This window comes from Eleutherodactylus coqui, chromosome 7 (assembly GCF_035609145.1).
Source record: "Eleutherodactylus coqui strain aEleCoq1 chromosome 7, aEleCoq1.hap1, whole genome shotgun sequence".
Lineage (NCBI taxonomy): Eukaryota > Metazoa > Chordata > Amphibia > Anura > Eleutherodactylidae > Eleutherodactylus > Eleutherodactylus coqui.
The window spans coordinates 1,140,320-1,159,495 of NC_089843.1; the positions used below are offsets into that span (position 1 = coordinate 1,140,320).

General features: G+C 43.6%; 4 protein-coding genes across 5 annotated transcripts in view; 2 read left to right on the forward strand and 2 right to left on the reverse strand.

Annotated features, from left to right (window-relative positions):
* LOC136572294 (zinc finger protein 665-like) overlaps positions 1 to 19,176 on the reverse strand; it is a 343,948-nt gene that overhangs the window by 274,972 nt on the left and 49,800 nt on the right. The gene's annotated exons all lie outside the window — the stretch shown is intronic.
* LOC136572293 (zinc finger protein 420-like) overlaps positions 1 to 19,176 on the forward strand; it is a 282,528-nt gene that overhangs the window by 143,153 nt on the left and 120,199 nt on the right. The window lies entirely within an intron of this gene.
* The window catches only part of LOC136572292 (zinc finger protein 850-like), a 722,303-nt gene that overhangs the window by 102,319 nt on the left and 600,808 nt on the right, over positions 1 to 19,176 (forward strand). The gene's annotated exons all lie outside the window — the stretch shown is intronic.
* Positions 8,222 to 19,176, reverse strand: part of LOC136572301 (zinc finger protein 484-like) — a 28,081-nt gene continuing 17,126 nt past the window's right edge. The window contains exons 2-3 of the mRNA XM_066572765.1: positions 13,583 to 13,640; positions 8,222 to 9,932 (exon numbers count right to left, since the gene is read on the reverse strand). Of these exons, the coding sequence (XP_066428862.1) occupies positions 8,794 to 9,932; positions 13,583 to 13,598 (1,155 nt within the window). The 5' untranslated portion in view covers positions 13,599 to 13,640 and the 3' untranslated portion in view covers positions 8,222 to 8,793. The remainder of the gene's footprint in view (positions 9,933 to 13,582; positions 13,641 to 19,176) is intronic.

The window sequence follows — 19,176 nt, forward strand, 5'->3', positions numbered from 1 at the left end:
TGTACTGACCTCTGATATATCTATACATAGTTATTAGAGCGCCCCCTTGTTACAGTCACAGTCCTAGGTATAATAGATGATGGGAGAGATCTCTGTACTGACCCCTGATATATTATACATAGTTATTAGAGCGCCCCCTTGTTACTGTCCTGGGTATAATAGATGATGGGAGAGATCTCTGTACTGACCTCTGATATATCTATACATAGTTATTAGAGCACCCCCTTGTTACAGTCACAGTCTTAGGTATAATAGATGATGGGAGAGATCTCTGTACTGACCCTGATATATCTATACATAGTTATTAGAGCCCCCTTGTTACAGTCACAGTCCTGTGTATAATAGATGATGGGAGAGATCTCTGTACTGACCCTGATATATCTATACATAGTTATTAGAACGCCCCCTTGTTACTGTTCTGGGTATAATAGATGATGGGAGAGATCTCTGTACTGACCTCTGATATATCTTTACATAGTTACTAGAGCACCCCCTTGTTACAGTCACAGTCTCAGGTATAATAGATAATGGCAGAGATCTCTGTACTGACCCCTGATATACATAGTTATTAGAGCGCCCTCTTGTTACAGCCCTGGGTATAATAGATGATGGGAGAGATCTCTGTACTGACCCTGATATATCTATACATAGTTATTAGAGCACCCCCTTGTTACAGTCCAAGTATAAGAGATGATGGGAGAGATCTCTGTACTGACCTCTGATATATTATACATAGTTATCAGAGCACCTCCTTGTTACAGTCCTGGGTATAATAGATGATGGGAGAGATCTCTGTACTGACCCCTGATATATCTATACATAGTTATTAGAGTGCCCCCTTGTTACTGTCCGGGGTATAATAGATGATGGGAGAGATCTCTGTACTGACCCCTGATATATCTATACATAGTTAGTAGAGCACCCGCTTGTTACAGTCCTGGGTATAATAGATGATGGGAGAGATCTCTGTACTGACCCTGATATATCTATACATAGCTATTAGAGCGCCCCCTTGTTACCGTCACAGTCCTGGGTATAATAGATAATGGGAGAGATCTCTGTACTGACCCGGATATATCTATACATAGTTATTAGAGCCCCCTTGTTACAGTCACAGTCCTGGGTATAATAGATGATGGGAGAGATCTCTGTACTGACCCTGATATATCTATACATAGTTAGTAGAGCACCCGCTTGTTACAGTCCTGGGTATAATAGATGATGGGAGAGATCTCTTTACTGACCCCTGATATATCTATACATAGTTATTAGAGCGCCCCCTTGTTACAGTCACAGTCCTGGGTATAATAGATGATGGGAGAGATCTCTGTACTGACCCTGATATATCTATACATAGTTATTAGAGCGCCCCCTTGTTACAGTCACAGTCCTGGGTATAATAGATGATGGGAGAGATCTCTGTACTGACCTTGATATATCTATACATAGTTATTAGAGCGCCCCCTTGTTACTGTCCTGGGTATAATAGATGATGGGAGAGATCTCTGTACTGACCTCTGATATATTATACATAGTTATTAGAGCGCCCCCTTGTTACAGTCCTGGGTATAATAGATGATAGGAGAGATCTCTGTACTGACCCCTGACATATGTAATCGAACGTCTCCCTTGATGTGCAACCTTTCAAGTAGAGAAACTTGGTGATTGCTCTGTATTCCACTGGGTCCATTATCACAGTTTGCACCACATCAGTATCTGATAAAGAAATACTGTTATCAGTTAAAAATTGCAAATTGGCACATAACCTATAGAGACTTATATCATATGCAGTTTCAGCATTCTGTGATAAATAGAAGTGGGTTAGGGGAAATCTTTCATGAACGCCCCTTGGATCTTAGCGGGAAGAACAGCCTGGAGGATGCCATCCAAGTAATCAGTGAACCTTGAGGGGCCTTCCCTTCCATCTTCAGGTCCCCTAGTTCCTCCAGCCAAGATCTACAACAAGAACAATTCCGAACAAAATGTCCAATATGATGGCATACGAAGCACCGCCCTTTAAACTGAAACTTTTCCCCTCAACTGATGTTGCCAACTAATGAACCCAGTTGCATGGGTTCCTCCCCACTAGCAGGCATGAAAGGTGAAGTAGAGGACGGCTCATTGTGCCTTTCTCTAATCTGTCAACCAACTCTGATGGCCAAGAACATTGCATCATCAAAGCGAGGCACAGGATAGGTGACCAATGAATCTTTAATTTTATTGGCCAGACCACAATAAAACTGGCTTCAGAATGCGGGGTCATTCCACTGAGTCTCTGTCCCCAATGAAGGAATTCAGCACAGAAATCTTCAATAGAGGCGTCTCCCTGATGTAAATCTCTGAGTTTCCCCTCTGCCAATGACACTTTATCACGATTATCATGGATTAAACCTAGAGCAAGGAAAAACCTATCCACAGAGAACAAAGCAAGGAAAAATCCCACGTCTGGGGAGCCCACTGCAGCCTGGAGATGATGATGCCCACCTTCTGTACCGTGTCCCCCAAGGAAACAGGATGCAATCTGAAGTAAAGTCTGCAAGACTCTTTGAAAGAGACAAATTCTTGTCTATCTCTAGAGAATTGGTCAGTTAACTCAACCCTAGGCTTCTTATCTGGAGCCACCAAAACTGGATGCTGCTACTTAAAGGGGTTGTCCCGCGGCAGCAAGTGGGGTTCAGCACTTCTGTATGGCCATATTAATGCACTTTGTAATATACATCGTGCATTAATTATGAGCCATACAGAAGTTATAAGAAGTTTTTCACTTACCTGCTCCGTTGCTGGCGTCCTCGTCTCCATGGAGCCGACTAATTTTCGGCGTCTAATGGCCAAACTAGACGCGCTTGCGCAGTCCGGGTCTTCTTCTTTTCTCAATGGGGCCGCTCGTGCAGGATGCCGGCTCCGTGTAGCTCCGCCCCGTCACGTGCCGATTCCAGCCAATCAGGAGGCTGGAATCGGCAATGGACCGCACAGAAGCCCTGCGGTCCAACGAGGGAGAAGATCCCGGCGGCCATCTTCAGCAGGTAAGTAAGAAGTCACCGGAGCGCGGGGATTCAGTTAAGCGCCGTGCGGTGTTCTTTTTTAACCCCTGCATCGGGGTTGTCTCGCGCCGAACGGGGGGGGGGGGGGGGGGGGTTGAAAAAAAAAAAAAACCCGTTTCGGCGCGGGACAACCCCTTTAATCTCAGTGACTTCACTAGCCAGCATCCTTAGCTGGTCTGCCATAACCTCAATGGGATCCATACCAAGAAAAAAGCAGTGTAGGCGGTTTATTATCTCATGTCTGAATGGGATGCGCTGAACCCATAACCTAAACACTACTCTACTGCACACCGAACAGTACAAAACAATAAAGACCACCGCAACAAGGAAACAAACTATCCCTAATGAACTTTACCTATGGAAGGGACCTGCCTATATGCAAGTAACCTGTCCTGACAAGGATGAACCTGACGAAGTACCTTGGCCACTAGTAGACCCTATGTGAGATACGGGAAAAACACAAGAAACAAGATGAAGCAGATATAAACTTACCCTAGTCAATAACGTTAAGGGCATCTCTGAACTGATGGAACTAGGCCCTCCTAAAGTTTATTACTGTCATAGCTCCTCTATAAAACTCTCTCTTGAAGGATAAGTTGAAATGTAGCATATTATGGTCCCTATATATTATGGTCACTATTTCCCAGGTGCCCCCTAAATCTGCACCCCTGTTATTCTCTCAGGTCTATTGGTTAAGGTATTATTGTATCTTGACGCTACTGGAAGCTATGGGTGTGACACCCCTAGCTCCCGATAGGGTCAAGGCTGGAAGGCCCTAGCAGCACAGTGTGGAATGATGTGTGCCTGCCCAGCAGCCTTAGACTGAGAGTTAGTTGTCTTCTTAGGCTTACATTATGAGCTGTAAATGCTGCCATGTTCCCGCTGTAACATGACAGCATTAACATCTAATAATGTAAGGCTGAGAAGAAAAGTAACCTTCACCCTAAGGCTGCAGGGCAGGCACACATCATTGCACACGCTGCAGCTCCATGCTGGCCGCTGCCTCTGTGCTCCCTGATGGGCGATGCCCCGCTCACCGCCCCCAATGCTGCCGCAGGCCACGCTTGCGGTCCGCCGCCTCTGTGCTTAATGACGGCCGCTCCCGCTTCCTGTCGGGGAAGCCCCTTTTTAGTGGCCTTCCAGGACCTAAAGGCCAACCAGTTGTGCAGCAAATCACATATAGGAGGCGTCACCCCACTGTCAATCTTGGCTCCACCAGGACTTCCTGGTGGCATCAAGATAAAATAATACCATTGGTTAATAGTAAGTGCAAAGTGGCTGTTCCTCTAGTCGGGTCTTGTAAAAGTTGGGTGAGGTAATTAGCTTTAGTAATTGACTGAAAGTTGAAAATAATCATTTTTATTTACAAAGTGCCAACATATTCCACAGCGCTCACAAGACAGGGGGAACAGAAACAAAATCACAGTTACATCTAGTAATCAATTGATGGATACAAGAGGGGTGAGGGTCCTGCTCCAACTAGATTACACACAAGTAATGGGGTGATACAGAAGGTTAAGGGGCTGGAGATGTGCACGGTATGGTGGGCTGGAGATGTGCACGCTATGGCGGGCTGGAGATGTGCACGGTATGGCGGGGTGGAGAGTGTGGGATGCTGTACACATAGACAATGCTTAAACTTATATAAAGTCATATAATGGCTGAATCGATATGACTGCAGGGACAGTTGATGGCGGCTGGCAGGGTTTGCAGTCAGTAGGGCAGGGAGCATGTCATCAGGCAAAGTACAGAGGGGTTTGGTTTAGGAGACATGGTATGCCTCCCTAAAGAGGTGTGTTTTGGACTTAATATTAACCAATAGACCTATGTGTCAGGGATTTCCCGGATAGTTTGAAGTAGTGCGTTCCAGAGGACTAGTGCTGCTCTCGAAATGTCTTGGAGGCGGGAATGAGAGCTTCGAGTTAAAGGGGCACTTAATCTGATTTTGTTGTAGAGCAGAGGGCACGAGAGGGTAGTGAATTAAGATGAGGGTAGCAATATAGGAAGACACGGTGCTGTGGAGGGCTTTGTGGATGAGGGTAGTGAGTTTAAATTGAATTCTGTATTTGACGGGCAGCCAGTGCAGTGACCGGCACAGGGCAGAGGCATCCGAGTAGCGGCTGGACAGGAAGATGAGCCTGGCTGCCGCATTCAGGATGGATTGGAGGGGGAGAGTCTGGTGCGGGGGGGGACAACAGTGAGCGATTTTAGCTTGTCCACAGTGAGAAAGGGCGGGTTCTTGCAATGTTCTTGCAAAGGATATGCTGAATGAGCAGTCAGATAGGAAGGAGGAGAACCAGGAGAGAGCAGTGTCCTTTAGTCCATTGGAGTGAAGCATAGTGGGGAGGAGTTTGTGGTCTATAGTGTCAAAAGCTGTGGAGAGGTCGAGGAGGATCAGTAGGGAGTGGTCACCCCTTGATTTAGCCATCAGAAGGTCGTTTGACATTTTTTTTAAAGGGCAGTTTCTGTCAAGTGTAGAGGGCGGAAGCCAGACTGTAAGGCGTCAAAAACAGAGTTTTCTGAGAGATAGCTTATAAGGTGGGAGTAAACCAGGCATTCTATGATTTGGAGATGAAAGGGAGATTTGAAATAGGTCAGTAGTTGGCAGCATAGGTCAAGTCAAGAGTCGGTTGTTACCTTTATGAGATCCGCAGGTTTGGGCTTCCCAGTTTATATGCCCCTGTGCGAATTAGATATTGGGCACATGCACTAGCCTGGCTGGCACGTCAAGAATGGAATTATGTGATCTATGAAGTGCGCCTTCACAAACTTTATATTGGGCACATGCGTAATATCCCGCTCAGTCTGCCAGTATCTAGCTTTCTGATGTGTTTACGTCGCACATCATTGTCATGCCATTACGTCATGTTGCTGACCAGCACAAGGCGCATGTGTACTTTCTTGGTGGGGACTATTCAGGATGCACAGACACCACGTGTTCTGGGATTATGATGCACAACACATCGGAATCTGGAGGAAGGGATCATGATGGGTGTTTCCCTGGTTCTGGCCTCTAACATCGCCCACTATGGGTGTATCCCTTGTCGATTTACTTGTTCTGATTGGACCTTGTGGCCAAGCCCCTATCAGTGGGAGTTAACCCTCGGGTTATATAAATCTGACTGTGTAGGGCACATTCAGATGCTTTCTGATACAGTCAGTCCACCATCAGGGCTGATGGTTGTTCTGTTTATTATTTTTGGAGATTGTTCTTAGCCTTATTAGTGGATTTTGTCTTTGTTGCTATTCTTTCTGTTATATACCAGGGTTGATTATGTCTGCAACCTAGCCATTTTCTTCCTTTTTTAATAACCTAATAGTCAGTGACTAATTTTTGTCTGCCCCTTTTGAGGTTACCACATGAGCAGTTAGACAATTTTGGTACTATTGGGTTCCTTAGCTAATTTATTTATATCATTGACCTAGCTGGGAACTTCTTGGCGTAATACACTAATATTTTTATCTCGATTTTTAACTGATATTCAGTTTTGAGGTAGTACTATCAACTGGGTAGATCTATGACTTCATCATACTAAGAGATTGATAAATATATATTTGGTACCTCTTCATTCGCATTACATCATACTGCAGGAGCAATCAAAGCATTGCAAGTTGTTATCCCCTCTGGGGACTAAAAAAAAAGTTCAAATAAGATCAATATTGTTTTACTAATTAATAAAAAAGTAAGGAAAGTTTAAACCGCCCTTTGCCATATTTACACTAAAAGAATCTAAATAACAAAACAAAAATATATATCACTGCATCCTTAAAAGGGTGATCTATCAAAGTGATGCATTATTTACCCAGCACGATGGATGTCGTCAGAAAAAAAAATTAAACCCCCCAGAAATGCCCTTTTTGGTCACTCTATCCCCATGAAAAAATGCAATAAAAAGCGATCAAAAAGTTGTGTAAATTCCAAAATGGTACCAATGCAAAATACAGGATGTCCTGCAAAGAATGAGCCCTTGAACAACTACAAAAAATAAAAAAGTTAAAATAAACCCTCACCATAAATAATTTTAAAAAATTTAAAAATTAAATAGCCTTGAAAAAAAATACAAGCAGTACAGCAAAAAAAAAAAAAAAAACTATACAAGTTTGCTATCGTAGTAATCATACTGGCCCATAGAATAAAGTTATCACGTCATTTTTGTTGCAGGTTGTGCACCGTAGAATCAAGACACACTGAAAAATAGCAGAATGTCATTTTTTTCCATTTCACTCCACTTAGAATTTTTAAAAAGTTTTTGCAGTACATTATATGGTATATTAAATAGTACCATAGAAAAATACTACTCGGCCCGCAAAAAACAAGCCCTCATACAGCGACGGCGATGGATAGATAAAGGAGTTACGCATTTTTAAAAAGGGGGTAGGAAAAAAATGAAAATGGGAAAAAAAGCATGGTCACTAAGGGGTTAAACCTCTTGTCCCTCAGTGATTTGTCCAGCTTATATCCGGAAAGTTAAAGTCCCCCATTATAATTAGCTCATTATGATTTGCCTTTTCATCAATGTGTTTCAATAATAGCTTTTCAGTAGCTTTTGTTATAAGTGGTAGTCTATAGGAAACCCCCATGAGGGTTGTACTGCATGTATTTCTACCCATAGAGATCCCACATCTCCCTCCCATATATCTTTAAACAGGATTTTACATAAAGATAAACCCCTCCCACTTTCTGCTTTTTACGATCCCTTCTGAACAGACTGTAACCCTGTAAATTCACCGCCCAGTCACAGCTTTCATCCAGCCAGGTCTCCATTATTCCCACTATGTTGCAGTTTTCATCAGACATTTCTACTTCCAGTTCCTCAGCTGTATCGGTCAGCCTTGTAGCATTTAGAAGGCTTTGGTTATTTTTTATATTACATGTATTCCTACTAACTGTTCTGCCAGTTCTAACTGTACTAACCCCACCCACCGCCCCACCCCCATTTCTATTACATAGACCTAGGTCACTGTCTACCCCCCTATCGCTCTGGTTTTCCTTCCCCTAGAAAGGCATGTTTTTACTTGTCTTCATATCACACATCTACGAGTATACGGTTAGGATGGGTTCATGGTGTGCAATCTTAACAGACCTTCTATGTGTCCAGAAAGTGAGAATGGTGGGAGACCAGGGAACAGTCAGAATGGGAGCAGCAGTGAATTTTGAGGACAATACGGCTGATTTTTAATGTATTTATTTCTTACAATATTCTGACCCTTTAAAGAAAGAAAAATTTGAAGCCAAACAATTTTTTTTTTTAAATACAACTATGTGGACCTAAAATGTCAGAACCTCCACCTCCACCTCTATCCTGGAGCCTCATGGTGCCCCCTTGATGATGTGATACGCAGAGAGAAGGGTCATACCACACGATCCAGCACTGGGATCAGGCCGGGATTAAAGGTTCCAACACCATTAGTCAATTTAAGTATTTAGCACCCCTGTACAACACCTTTAAAGAAATGTTCCTCATAATAGAGTTTAACGTCTCGCTGAGGGTTGTTGATGAGGACTCAAGCCAATATCACACAAAAGATATCCGTGAGATTGTACAAAACATCTCAGTATTAAGCAGTGATGGCTTTCTGTATTGTAGCCGGGCATCAGAAGGCATCCTGAGGCAGCAGGTCCCACAATGGAGCTCCAAACCTGCCATATTTTCCTCATTCTGAACATGAATATGGCTTCTTCCCTGTATGATTTCTCTGATGTTTAACAAGACCTGATTTTTGGCAAAAACAATTCCTACATCCTGAACAGCTACTCCCCTGTGTGACTTCTGAGATGCTCAACAAGATCGGATTTATGGGTGAAACAGCTTCCACATTCGAAGCATGAAAATAACTTCTCCCCTGTGTGAATTCTCTGATGTCTCTCAAGATGACCTTTAAGCATAAAACATTCCCCACATTCTGAACATATAAATGGCTTCTCTCCTGTGTGAGATCTTAGATGTTCCACAAGAGAATCTTTGTGCATAAAGCATTTCCCACAGTCCAAACATGAATACGGCTTCTCTTCTCTGTGACTTCCCTCGTGTATGACAAGATCGGATTTCTCTCCAAAACATTTCCCACATTCTGAACATGAATACGGCTTTTCTCCTGTATGAATTTTCTGATGTGTAGCAAGATTTGCTTTAATTGTAAAACATCTCCCACACTGTGAACAGGAATACGGCTTCTCTCCTGTGTGACTTCTCTGATGTATAATGAGATGTGGTTTTTCTGTAAAACATTTCCCACATTCAGAGCATGAATACGGCTTCTCTCCTGTGTGGCTTCTTAGATGTACTACCAGATGTGATTTATGTGTAAAACACTTCCCACATTCTGAACATGAATATGGTTTCTCTCCTGTGTGAATTCTCTGATGTATATTGAGATGTGATTTATCTTTAAAACATTTCCCACATTCTGAACAGGAATACGGCTTCTCTCCTGTATGGCTTCTCTTATGTAGAACAAGATGTGATTTCCTTCTAAAACATTTCCCACATTCTGAACACAAATACGGTTTCTCCCCTGTGTGACTTCTCTTGTGTATAATGAGATGTGATTTATCTGTAAAACATCTCCCACATTCTGTACATGAATATGGTTTCTCTCCTGTGTGAATTCTCTCATGTGTAACAAGATTTGATTTAGTTGTAAAACCTCTGCCACATTGTGAACATGAATACGGCTTCTCTCCTGTGTGACTTCTTTCATGTATAACAAGATATGATTTCATTCTAAAACATCTACCACATTGTGAGCATGAATACGGCTTCTCTCCTGTGTGACTTCTCCGATGTTTAGCTAGATAGGATTTATTGCTAAAAGATTTCCCACATTCTGAGCAAGAATATTTGGGAGATAAAAGGTGATGTTCACGAGAGCCTCTCATACAGTCTTTACCTGGAAGAAGGAACATATATTTTAGCAAACCACATAATTGATATTTTATCATGCAATGAGCAAGGCAGTCAGGAAATCACGACATAGGCATTCTATTCAATACATTAAACTGCTGCTACCAAATGCCAACTTTTGGGTTCCCAAATTCATAGAAACTGGACAATTCTACTTCCAAGAATAAAGAGATCTCATCTAATCATCAGGTTTGAGAGACGTCCAAAACTACTGTCAGATAAATTTGGTGGGAAAAGCACAGTTATATCTCCCATATAGTCGCTGCAGAGTGTATGTTATGTTATATAAAGGAATAAATGGCTCTATGTAATACATGGATGGCTTGAATCTGTCAAAGCAGGTTGGCTCATAGAATGGGGTCCCAAGCAGGAGAGTCATCTATAAAGTCCAGAGGTAGTGAACCAGAAGGGCACTACAGCACACTGGCGTAACATAAACCTTAGTGCAGACAGGAACCTCGTCCCCTTAGTGGGGTTATTTAAAGTCCCCATTAGGAGTAGAGGTAATCTGCCTAGCAATGGGGTTGTTCGGTTGTGGTTCTACAGGTTTCCAAGAGCACACCCTCACAGGTGGAATGTTTGAGCTGGCTGGGCGCGGTGCTTTAGTGTGCCCAGCAAACATACCAGGGGTAATGCATACATCTGCCCAGGAACCATTTGATTAGCTTCCATAAATTATTTCTTATTAGCCAGCCGGCCTGTTGCTAAGTACAGTGATACCTCGGGATGCGAGCGCCTCAGCTTGTGAGTTTTTTGACTTGTGAGCAGGCTCTCTCCTGAATTTTTGCTCTGATTTAAGAGCAAAAACTTGAGTACAAGCCTGCTTCCGCATTGCAGCATTGCTTTCAACGGGGCCGCATAGCTGTAGTAAAAAATAAAAAAAATATGCACTCACCTGTCCGCTACTGCCGGGGCTCAGGGGCGTCTAGCCGCCGCTTGTTCTCCCTACGCTGCTTAAAATCCCCGGCTGCTGAAAGGGCTGCGTCTGATTGACTCTTAGTCTCCTCCTGATGACTTCTTCTCTCCCACTACTACTCTCAGCCTCCTCTCATTGGCTTCTTCTCTCCCACTACTACTCTTAGTCTCCTCCTGATGGCTTGTTCTCTCCAACTACCACTCTCAGCTGCCTCCTGATAGATTCTTCTCTCCCACTACTACTCTCAAGCTCCTCTCATTTGCTTCTTCTCTCCCACTACTACTCTCAGCCTCCTCTCATTGGCTTCTTCTTTCCCACTACTACTCTCAGCATCCTTGTGATAACTTCTTCTCTCCCACTACCACTCTCAGCCTCCTCTCATTGGCTTCTTTCCCACTACTACTCTCAGCGTTCTCATGACTTCTTCTCTCCCACTACTACTCTCAGTCTCCTCCTGATGTCTTCTCTCCCACTACTACTCTCAGCCTCCTCCTGATGCCTTCTTCTCTCCCATTACTACTCGCAGTCTCCTCCTGATGGCTTGTTCTATCCCTCTACTACTCTAAGCATACTTCTGATGTCTTCTTATCTCCCACTACTACTCCAAGTCTCCTCCTGATGGCCTCTTCTCTCCTGATACTACTCTGACTCCTCCTGATGGCTTCTCTCCCACTACTACTCTCAGCCTCCTCCTGATGGCTTTTTCTCTTGCACTACTACTCTGTCTCCTCCTGATGGCCTTGTCTCTCCCACTAATATTCTCAGCCTCATCCTGATGGCTTCTTGTCTCCCACTATGACTCTTAGCCTCCTCTTAATGGAATATATGCATACCACATATATTCCCTTGTCTGGTCTGGATGCACAATCGTATATTTTACATGTTTTTTCAGCGTTCTAAGCCAAGTAGCCTCTACTGAGATAAATGCCATTAATGTCCCCCGGGCTATGATGATACACTGTGCTATTAACTTCACAGCATCAGAAGGCGCTCCAAGCCATTCCAGCAAGAAGCATTACAATCTGCCTCCACCTGAAGACTCTCTCCTACCTCAGAGACCACCTGTGAGGATCCATCAGACATCTTGCCTGCAGGAGTAGATTGGAAGGAGCAGGGACACAGCAATATGGGGTTGATCAGCCTCACAAAGAGCAGAGGACGTCCCATAAAACCACCGGACATTCATGTCAGGAGAAGCTAAGTTGTCTCCACACTCCATGCCTGACCACAGTCTCATTCCCCTCTCCAACATAAAAGTACTTACATTGGTCAACCTACTGATCATCTTCCGCTATTTAGGGGAGGTCGGAAGCATCCTCATTTGCTCACACAGGAATTTTCCTGACTTAAAGGCCTCCTTTACACAGGCGACACGGTATCGCTGCAAAAAAACCGCAGCGATATTGCATCGCTAGTCCATGTGATATCTCTGCGCTTCTCAGGCAATACGATTTTGTAGCGCTACAAAGTTGCGTGACTTTGCAGCACCACGTAAGGATTTTCAAGTCGGGGCTTGAAATATAAGCCCTATCCCAAAAATAAGCTTTAACTGCAGAAAAAAAAGTGTATCAATGCATCAACTAGAAGCGCTGTCCGGGGCTCCGCCACATCTTCTTCACCGGCACTCATCTTCTTCATCTCCACTGGCAGGAAATTGAAAAATCCCCACTTCCTGTAAGCACTGGCTGTGATTAGCTGATGCTTAGCCAATCAGAGCCAGCGCTCAATGAATGGATGCAATTAGTTCATCGAGCGCTGGCTGTGATTGGCTAAGCATTAGCCAATCACAGCCAGCGCTTCCAGGAGGCGGGTAATTTTCAATCCCCGGGCAGAAGAGATGAAGTAGAACAGTCCTTGGGACCGGGAAGAAGATGCGGCAGGGCTGACAGAACCTCTAAGGTGATGTATACTGTTTTTTTATTTTTTCCTTCAGCTAGCACTTAGTTTAGGCTTTCCTACAGTCAAAGTTGCATCGCACCTCACGAAAATCGAGTTTTCGTGTGATGCGATGCAACAGAGAGGAAGGCTCCATAGGGAAACACATGGGCTACCAAACCTCACGAGTCACAGCCATATTACTAGACTTGCAAGGTTTTTGTGTCAGTATGTTGCATGCTACAAAACATCACGTGTGAATTAATCCATAGGAAAGCATGGGCATCACATAACCGTAATTTGTAGCATTGTAGCAACGCGACAAAATCATGCGACTTTTTCGCCCGTGTGAAGGAGGCCAAAGGGGTTGCAACAAGTTATAAAGTTCTCTTCAATACACAGGATTGGCGACAACCTTATAGCTGGTGGGAGTCTGACTGCTGCGACCCCTACTGATCTGGAAAATAGGGTTCCTGAAGCTCTCTACACAAATAAAGCAGCAGTAGTGCAAGAATATCCCCATACCATTTATTTTAATTGGAATGCTGGAACTTGCCAATTACTTGCACAAGTGCTGCTTCATGCATGCTGGGAACTTCAGCACTCTGTTCTTGAGAGCAGTGGAGGTCCGAGCAGTCAGACTGTGGAAGAGAAAACCATCAAGTCATATTCCCAGGCTTCCAGTAAACCTGTTAATACCCACTGATCCACCTGACTGGAGGAGCAGGAGACCAGCAGGTGTCTACATGATATCCGTCGCCTCCATTGGGCAGCAGGTAGAACATTTTACATCTCAGTCTACAGTTTAGGACAGAATAACCAGCAGATTCACGGACGGCTCTTACCGTTCACCGCCACCATTATGGGCTCTTCCAGTCCATCCGCTCTTCCACCATAACTTTCCTACAAGGATCCCACAGGACACGAGGAGAAAGACAAAGGAAGACAAGATTATCCAGATGGAGGTCAAAAAGCCATAAACGACAAGAAGCAATCTAAAGGAGAAGGATCCCCCTAGGTGGTGACCAGGCGGGGCCAACATCCAGCCACGGATTCTACATCTGGCCAGGTTTCTGTCTTCCTACATGAAATGGTCTCCGTCTATCTAGAGGTGACGACAGCTCAGTAACCTCAGATCTCAGGTCAGTCAGTGACTTCACAGCTTACAGTAAAGACCTTCTATCAGTGCTGCAGACTGAACCTTCTTTTCTCCAGAGCAGTCGCTCTTCTCCTTTGTGGTCAGCTCACTGCACACAGGATTTCTTGTATCTATTTGTCCCAATGCATAATGTCCTCCCCAAGATGACTCTGGTGACTGGAGCTGCACATTCTAGAGGAGGCCGCACAAATATAACACTGGGAGATCATAAAATCATAGAATGGTAGAGTTGGAAGGGACCTCCAGGGTCCTCAGGTCCAACCCCCTGCTCAGTGCAGGATTCACTAAATCAACCCAGACAGATATTTGTCCAGCCTCTGTTTGAACACTTCCTTTGATGGAGAACTCCCCACCTCCCGTGGTAACCAGTTCCACTCATTGATCCCCCTCACTGTCTAATATCTAATGTGTCGCCTCCCTTTCAGTTTCATCCCATTGCTTCTTGTCTTTCCTTGTACAGATGAGAATAGGGCTGATCCCTCTACACTGTGACAGCCCTTCAGATATTTGTAGACCACTATTAGGTCTCCTCTCAGCCTTCTCTTCTGCTGAACATTCCCAGATCCTTTAACTGTTCCTCATAGGACATGATTTGCAGACCGCTCACCATCTTGGTAACTCGTCTCTGAACTTGCTCCAGTTTGTCTATGTCTTTTTTAAAGTGCGGCGCCCAGAACTGGACCCAGTATTCCAGATGAGGTCTGACTAAGGAAGAGTAGAGGGGATAATGACCTCACGTGATCTAGACTCTATGCTTCTCTTAATACATCCCAGAACTGGACCCAGTATTCCAGATGAGGTCTGACTAATGAAGAGTAGAGGGGGATAATGACCTCACGGGATCTAGACTCTATGCTTCTCTTAATACATCCCAGAATTGTGTTTGCCTTTTTGGCTGCTGCATCACATTGTTGACTCATGTTCGGTCTATGATCTATTAGTATACCCAAGTCTTTTTCACATGTGCTGCTCCTTAGCCCAATTCCGCCCATTCTGTATGTGATTTTTTCATTTTTCTTGCACAGATGTAGGACTTTGCACTTCTCCTTGTTAAATACCATTCTGTTAGTCGCTGACCACTGTGCAATTTTTGTTAGATCTTTTTGAATACTCTTCCTCTCTTCTCTAGTGTTAGCTATCCCTCCTAGCTTTGTGTCGTCGGCAAATTTGATCAGTTTCCCATCAATTCCCTCCTCCAGATCATTTATAACAATGTTGACCAACACTGGGCCTAGGACAGAGCCTTGTGGTCCCCTCTTGATACATTCTTCCACTTGGATGTGCAGCCATTTATGACCACACTTTGAGTACGATCACTCAGCCAGTTGTGAATCCACCTAACAGTTGCCTTGTCAATCCCATATTTGGTCATTTTTTCAATAAGTATGGTATGAGATACTTAGTCAAATGCTTAACTAAAGTCAAGATATACTATATCCACTGCATTTCCCTGATCAACCCAGTCGGTGATTCTGTCATAGAAGGAAATTAGATTAGTCTGGCATGACTTGTTTGTTACAAACCCATACTGGCTCTGGTTAATTACTCCATTTTCATCCAAGTACTTGCATACATGCTATTTAATAATTTGTTCAAAGATCTTTCCCAGTATAGAAGTCAGGCTCACAGGTCTGTAGTTTCCTGGATCCACCTTCTTCCCTTTCTTGAAGATACGGACAACATTTGCCCTTTTCCAATCTTCTGGGACTTCTCCTGTTCTCCAGGAATTTTCAAAGATTATGGCGAGTGGTTCAGCAAAACCTCCGCTGCTTCCTTTAGTATCCTAGGATGTTATTCATCTGGACCTTGGGACTTGAATTCATGTAAGTTAGCTAAGTGTTCCCTCACCATCTCTCTGCTTACAGATAGCCTGCATTCTTTTATTCCCCCAATAGCACAAGGAAGATCAGCTGATGTTTCATCTACTTTCTGAGAGAAAACAGATACAAAATAGGAATTCAAAAGTTTGGCCTTCTCAACTTCATTCTTAACCAATTCACCATTTTCATCTTGTAAGCATCCAATAGTATCTTTGACTTTTCTTTTGCTTTTGATATACCCCCCCCCCCCAAAGGCTTTTGCCTCTGTTGAAAGTCTCAATTCATTATTAGCTTTAGCTTTTCTGACACTTGCCCTACAGTTTCTGCAGATCCCATTATATTTTTCTTTAGATATTCCCCCTCTTTCTATCAGATAAACATATTTTTCTTCCTCTAACAGGTCTACAAGTTCTGTGTTCATCCATCCGGGTCTCTTTAAATGCTTCCCATTCTTCCTTCTTTTAAGGATTGGTAACGATTGTGCTTTGAGAATCTCATTTCACAATATTTCCCAACCTTCTTGGACATTTCTGTCCTTAAGAGCATCCAGCCATTGGATTCTTCCTACCCCCTTTCTGAGTTCAGTAAAATTTGCCTTTCTGAAATCCAACCTTGAGGTCTGAGTCTTCTCAGGTCTTCCTCCCCTTGTTATCCAACATCCAAGGATATCATGATCACTGCCTCCTAAGGTCCCAGCCACCCTTACTTCCTCAACCATTCCCACCCTGTTGGTAAGAATTAGGTCCAAGATAGCAGATCCTCTTGTTTTCTCTTCTACCTTCTGGAAGATAAAGTTGTCAGCAAGAGTGGATAAGAATCTGTTGGATCCATTACTTTTACCTGAGATTCCCAACAAATGTCTGGATGGGTAAAATCTCCCATGATCACTATGTTGGGCTTCTTTGACAGCTTGGCCATGTGATGTAGAAAGAGTTCCTCCATATCTTCTGCTTGTCCAGACGGCCTATAGTAAATGCCTACAATGGTGTCCTTTCTGTTGTTCTCTCCTTGTATTCTTACCCAAACAGTTTCTACAGAACTCCCAGCTCTGAAGCTCTCGGTGGAGATGAATGTTCTCCTAACATACAACACAACACCTCCTCTCCTTTTATTAGGTATGTTCCTTATAAATATATTGTATCCTTCAAGCCTTGTACCCAATCACGTGTATCATCCCACCAAGTTTCCGTGATGCCGATGACATCATATTTCTCTTCCTGTGTTCGGAGCTCCAATTCTCCTTGTTTGCTTCCCATGCTCTGGGCATTTGTGTAGAAACATGTTAGTTTGTGATCGGGGTCTCTTGCTCCTCTACTTGCCTTCAGAATTTTTTGTCTTTGTCCTTTCTTCTCAATTCTAATAGCGAGATTATCAAATGTATTAATTAGCTGTATATTTTTGCCTTTCACTTCTCTTCCCATATTGTTCTAGTTTAAAGCTCTCCTAATATATATCAGTCGTAGTCAGAATTACCCCCCTATTCCAAGTTATTATTATTTACCACATTTACAAACTGTCAGCTGTTTACAAAAACAATCAAACAAGAACCATATAAAGAGCTGAACACAACTATTAAAAACGGTTTCTCCAAGTTCTCCACAAGACGGCCCTTTTACGGACTGCTGCGTCCTTAGTGCAGTTGTGGTGTGAATAGTGTTATTTGTCTCTGGCTGCCCTTTCTGCCTATGCTGATCTGCTAACACACAACGGCACCATCTGACTTGGACTGCCAAAACCTGAATGGCGGAAGCTTTATGTAGCACCTGACTAATGGTCGCCAAGGCCGAGCTACAACCAAACATTGCAGATTTTAGCTTTTTATAAGGCTTTGCTGTTTTCATAACACGTATAGATTGTAAGCTCCGCTTTATGTAAATGGACATTTTGGTTTGTGTAATATTTGTGTTTTTGCAACTCAAGCCCAAATGTGTGTTCCTTTAAGACTGCTGGATTCTGGGTAGTGGAGCCCGTTCTGCCATTCTGACTGGCTGCAGACGTGATGTACAGCCAGACAGCAACTTCTGACAGCGTTCCTGAGGAGTCCTTCCTTGCTCCTCTGGCTTTACTATTAGGGCACTTTCACACAGGCGTATGTTCTGTCCATCATATACCCCACTGCTTAGCGTCAGGGTATTCTGACAGACGTATTTTACACACATTATAAATATATATGTAGCAGCATATCTTATTTTGGTCCGTATGACAGACAGAAATCACCATTAAAGTCTATTGGAACATGTAAAAAAGTAACAAATATACATTCTTGTGGGGTTTTTGCACATGAGGAAAATGCAGTGAATACAGATGCAACATTTGCGTAAAAAAGCATATGCACTAGAAATGCACAATGAGAATGCTGTGATTTTCATACACTGAAATTGCGCCTCTACTCTTAGGTAAGTCACTGGTCAGTGATAGAAAGCAGAGGGGGTTATTAATGGTACATACTCTGATGGGGGGGGGGCAGTACTGGAGGGCTCACTGTTACTAGTAGGGTACCACCGTGGTCGGTTTTTGGCCCGATTCTTTTTAGTATATTTATTAGTGACCCGGCAGAAGGATTGTGCAGTAACATATTATTATTTGCAGGTGATACAAAAATACGTAAAGGGTTTTCCATTACTTTAAAAGAGAGGCAAAAGTGGCTTAAAATGAAGATAAATTGAATACTCCTCTATACCAGTGGCTCGTCATCCAGCACTGCAGCCCCAGTGCCCACCGTACAGAACCCAGAAAATGGGGGGTGGTCAGATGCTGTACATTGTGCAGGTTACTGCTCAGCCACTCACAGGCCAAGAATCACCACTTCAATTTATTTTAATTTTGAAGCCTTTTAATTTTTTTATTCCGGGAAAACTCCTTAAACACAAGAGAGGACGGTATGTGGGTCCATATATACCATTTCGCCAAAAAAATAAGCCCTACCCCCATTTTCAGGAAGGGGGGGGGGGGCATCCTTAAAATATAAACCCTAGCAAATTAAAAAAATAAATAAAAAACATCAATACTCGCCTAGCCAGCTGCGCCTGAGTCTCTCGCGCTGGTCCCCGGGGCTGCAGCAGGCTGCCGTGTCTTCTGCACTGACATAGAACTCTCCTTCTGGTGATGGGGCATTGAATACCCCACCTCCAGCAAGCGAGTGCTGTGATTGGATCAAGCGCCAGCCAATCAGAGCCGTCGCTTGATCATTCACAGCCATTCAGTGAATTCACTGTAGATCCAGGTTATTAGAAAAAAGTCCAAAAAGATTTATTTTACTCCATAATATAAAAGAACATACGAGACCGTGATATGGTCGAAACGTCGCAGATTCTTGTATACTATACTTTTTTCTAATAACCTGGATCTACAGTGTGTTCCTGAGTGCCATACCATTATTACTTGTTGGATCTTCTACTCAAGACCGGAGGGGTCACCGGTCGCTTTGGAGCAGAGTGTGTTGCTTCCCCAGAGTGTGGTA